At 34.5% G+C, this 5,063-nt stretch overlaps 1 protein-coding gene across 1 annotated transcript; it reads right to left on the bottom strand.

Moving 5' to 3' along the window:
• Positions 1-259: 259 nt before the first annotated feature.
• Positions 260-2,682, bottom strand: LOTGIDRAFT_169018 (hypothetical protein; the record flags this gene model as incomplete). Its single annotated transcript, XM_009067315.1, has 3 exons — positions 260-817; positions 1,429-1,671; positions 2,518-2,682. 3 exons carry the CDS (start codon positions 2,680-2,682, stop codon positions 260-262), a joined length of 966 nt encoding a protein of 321 aa, XP_009065563.1.
• Positions 2,683-5,063: the final 2,381 nt, after the last annotated feature.

Here is a 5,063-nt window from a genome sequence, read left to right as displayed (position 1 = left end):
TTTAATCCACATTACCAGCATGTGATGATATGAAGTGCTCTCTCAACTCAAAATAGATTCTTCTCCTACACCAGTTGACCACACCCCTGACACTCTAGACCCACACTCCCAGGGGGTGAAAATGTGTCGAAATGTGTTCATTTATACATTCATTTAATTTAATTTACATACTCTGATGATATGAAATACATGTACAACGTTCAGAAATCAGAAACAATATTAGATTCCGGTATTTTTTTTAAAAAGAATGCAAACATAATCAAAGATTTGATTTTATAAACTTTGAGTAATAAAAATATCGATTGAATTTCTTCTGAAAATTTGCTACTTGTCGCATTTCTTGGTCTATAATGACCAAATCCATATCTACAGGAGTAACTACGTCATATAATATTATATTATTCTTAGGGAGGCTCTGAATCTTATCTAAGTGCTCTGAAAGGTGCAATGAAAAGTCGTTCACTTCATTTCCAAACACATCAATATAACAGACTAACCCTGTCTTACAATAGTAATAAGTTCCAACTGTTAACAATCCTCTAACAATATTAGAATTTTCCCGCGTATTTTCCAGATCACCAGAGTAAACGATTAAAGTTGATCCAGAGACAATTTGCTCAACATTAGAATCTATTGGTTTATAAGGTACCATGTGAATGCCCATTATATCATCTGGAAACAGGTTCTCACATATTGACTTAGATTTGAATAATCTCATCAACATTGATTTATCAACATGTCGTACTCCGTTAGATTTCACTTCTGAAGTGTGCCGTTTCACTAACCTTGATAAAGTACCTGTATAGGAAGAATTTACCTGAAAAATAAACATATTTTCTCAAATATTGCAGAATAAAGAACTAAGATATACGTTGAAGGATATTTCAAGTATAGGAAGACAAAGGAAAGCAAGGAACAACAATTTCATACAAGGATGACAACTAAGATTCACGAGGATCCTGATTTTTCATGGCTTATCCGCACCCATTTACAGCTTGGTCATCTGATACAATGAGGAAAACTAACTTATTCAAGGTCACTAGAGTTTCACAATCGGACCAGGATTAGAACAAAAACCTCAAGTTGTTCACTGTAACCTGTAAATTTAAAGTTTCGAACTCCGCCAACAAGAAGTCTATATATTCAAAAGGTGGACTTATCAGGTGCCGCATGACTAAAGAATATAATATCTATATAAGACTATATATCCATTAAACTAAATAATTATTGAAAAAACTTGGTTTAATAAATGAATAGTTAGTTTTATGGATTTTTTTTGGATTATACGGGATTCTGTTGTATAGTTATAACACCAGGTAAGTCCACTGGTGAATAAACACTCATTTTAACCAAGTTTTAAATCTTGTGGTCATCCTATGAGGTAGTATACCTTTAATGCAGAGCTCCAATAACATATATTTCACTTACATAGGAAAAAGCTGGTTTTACTCCTGGTAGCATCTCCAATTTCTTTACTCTGTTAATATAATATTCACCATCCGCATTCATACAAAATGCAATTCGTTTAAGCTTTGGTAAATATACATTGGGGAGTACTGTTTTGAACATTTTGTCCAAAATCCGTTTACCGGTGTGTGAGGACCGAACTCTACCTCCACGACCTACAACCGTTTCTCCTCCATCTACCGCCACCAAGAACACAAAAGCCACCTACAATACAACCCAATTACACATAGACCTCCATACTAAGTGAAACAAGTTTTTCTGCTATAGTATTGATATAGGCAAATTGGTCACAAAAGCATCGCCGCATGTTAATTTGATCACAGGTTACATCGTCACAAGTTAAATTAGTCACAGTAATTGCCTCGGAAGGTAAATTGGTCACAGTAATTGCCTCAGAAGGTAAATTGGTCACAGTAATTCCCTGACAAAGTAAATTGGTCACAGTATTTCCCTCAGAAGGTAAATTGGTCGCAGTAATTCCCTGACAAATTAAATTGGTCACAGTAATTCCCTCACAAAGTATATTGGTCACAGTAATTCCCTCACAAGTTAAATTGGTCACAGTAATTCCCTCACAAGTTAAATTGGTCACAGTAATTCCCCCACAAAGTATATTGGTCACAGTAATTCCCCCACAAAGTAAATTGGTCACAGTAATTCGCTCACAAAGTAAATTGGTCACAGTAATTCCCCCACAAAGTAAAATTGGTCACAGTAATTCGCTCACAAAGTAAATTGGTCACAGTAATTCGCTCACAAAGTAAATTGGTCACAGTAATTCCCCCACAAAGTAAATTGGTCACAGTAATTCCCTCACAAAGTATATTGGCCACAGTAATTCCCCCACAAAGTAAATTGGTCACAGTAATTCCCTCACAAGTTAAATTGGTCACAGTAATTCCCCCATAAGTTAAATTGGTCACAGTAATTCCCTCACAAAGCAAATTGGTCACAGTAATTCCCTCACAAAGCAAATTGGTCACACTGGGTGGGGCAAGATTTCTCGGGCTACGTAAAATACAGTCCATTTACTTTTTATAAAGAACTTACTACTAGACCATCATGTTGTTGGCATAAAAACGCTTGATGGTTGTTGACAAGGTCATTATAGAAATGTGGTAAAAAGTCTCTGCCATTGTAAATATTATCATTTATATCTAAAACGCTCTCTCGATCTTCCAACCGTGCTTGTCTGATTGTTAAATCAGTGGACATCCTTACAAATCTGAAACTGGATAGATAAACTATACTTTTATGTTTGTAGAATTGATATACACCACTGGATATCTGTCATGCACTTCGAAAATGTGCAAGCTGCACCCGAAACAACGCTTTAGCAACCACAATTAAATCACGAACTTAGTTGTCCCCCATTTTACAAGCATGATTCAAATCTAGTTGCTGTTCTAAACCAGAAATACGCGGGATTCAGAATTGAACAAAGTAAAACTAAAGTAGCGTCTCATTGTCTTTCCATCTGTTTGCATCGAAAGAATGTTTTAAAGTAGAAAAAAACAAAGAAAAAAAAAACGAAAAAACCCACAATGTCGTTTGACTTATTTTGATTGGCGTAGTGATTTAAATTTCGGTCAACTAAACTAAGTTTGTGTTTGTTATTATCCCGATGTCGCAGTCGCATCGTCACAAGGTAAATTGGCCACAAAGTTTTTGATTGGCGTAGTATTTTAAATGTTGGTAAACCAAGTTCGTGTCCGTTAAACAACTTGATTCAATCATAAACTTACTTGCACTCTGTGGCATCAGTCTAACAACTATTCAAGTATCATGTACTCACTATTTACACCACGTCATGTGAACCGATAATAAATAATGCACTTTACCGGGTTATGTTGACCTTGCAAGGGGTAGGTGAAAACGTAGACCTATATAACATAGACAGTAGGCCATCTATAATAGTGTAAATTGTATACTATTTAAAAGTGCAGTGCGCATAATTTTCATTACATGTAGGCCTATTTAAAACGATGTAAATTTAATTCTATGCATCTATCAACCTGAATTTGGAATGATTTAAAGATGGAGTGTACTTATAGTTAAGTCACATTACCATATGAAGCCACGTATAGGCTATGATTCTTACATTGAAAAAAAAAAATTATTTGGTAACTAGATCAGGCGAAAATTTTCCTAGGCGTATTTTATGTCATAACGTGACATAAGGAAGAGAAATCCGAGCAGCCGATATGTCATATTATTATTATATGTGACTTCAGAGGCTGGAGGCTGGAGTTTCGGACTACGGATTCAGTGGTCTTGTCAGATGCTTTAAAAGTGAAATACTTAAAATAGAAAAATATTAATATAGCTGATATTACATTATAACTATTCACGAGCCTTAAAATATAAAACTTAGCAATAATTTTCATTTTTTTCTACAAAAGGTATCCGTTCCTTTTACAATAGAAACCACGAAGTACCAATTTATCATAACAGCATTTTCTCGGGATCGCTCTGCGGTTTTCTTTTGTAAATACATATAATAATAATTAAATCCTTACCATTTTGTTTAATGCTGAGGATTGAGTTAATATCCTTATCTTTTGTTTAATTTTTCAAATAATGTTTTCCCTCAATAAACAACTTTAATCATTTCACACCGATAGTCATACTGGAGTATTCAATCGAATACGATCAGTTCATCTCTTACCCTTGGTTCTTCGAACTCTTTTATGACCATAGACATACTTTATATTGTGTGTCACCTCTACCCCTAAAATGCTGCTTACTCTCTCAATACAATCTTTTTTGAGTTGCATTTGGGCAATTATATCCATATGAATTGAAATATCAATTACAAAATACTATACTGAGAGTCTTAGATTGCCTCCATAGCCTTCAAATCATATTTCTAGTTATTTCTAAACCTTTAATTGTGAATTGAAGGCATTATTGAGATATTAAAGCTTTTTGAAAAATTCGGCTTATACTTATGACAGTGAATATCGTTCGTGTGTGTTATTTCCACGGAAGAACCATGCGTAGTTTCGTATACGTGTAAAATCACTCCACCTTATATCTCTATGGACCTGTAAACATTCTAAGACAAATGGTATACAGTTGAAAATTTTATTCTGAATATTTATGGCATGAGAGAAAAATTCGATTCAAAGCGCAATTTAGTCAGAGAGTAAGGTTGATCACTATTGATCACTACTATCCCACATGGTGCAGAAAAAAATTACTATTATCACTCTGATTATCTCTATGATCAGCCCTGTTTGAATAATTATGGTTGCTGAAAACGGGGTGTTTTAGAAGAGGTGGTTTGAAATAAGAGCTGAATGTGATTTGAACAAATCGACCTGAACATAGTCTCTGACACCCACACTTGCTAATCTGAACAAATCTCATTAATTTCACTTGTTTCTTCCTCATTAGAGTCTGTTTGATTCCATCAGATATTAAACTTAGTACCTACAAAAAGAAATTTTGATTGGACAAGCACCTAAACAAACCAATCGGATGTTCAATATTTCAAACCAGAATATCGCAGATCAGTATCATGAGAAACAAACAGGTTTTCTGAACACCAATCACCATCATTCAATCTATTATTCTCTATAGTACAGGTGATC

This window comes from Lottia gigantea (assembly GCF_000327385.1).
Source record: "Lottia gigantea unplaced genomic scaffold LOTGIsca_81, whole genome shotgun sequence".
NCBI classification, from domain to species: domain Eukaryota; kingdom Metazoa; phylum Mollusca; class Gastropoda; family Lottiidae; genus Lottia; species Lottia gigantea.
This window is presented reverse-complemented; position numbering and strand designations above follow the sequence as displayed.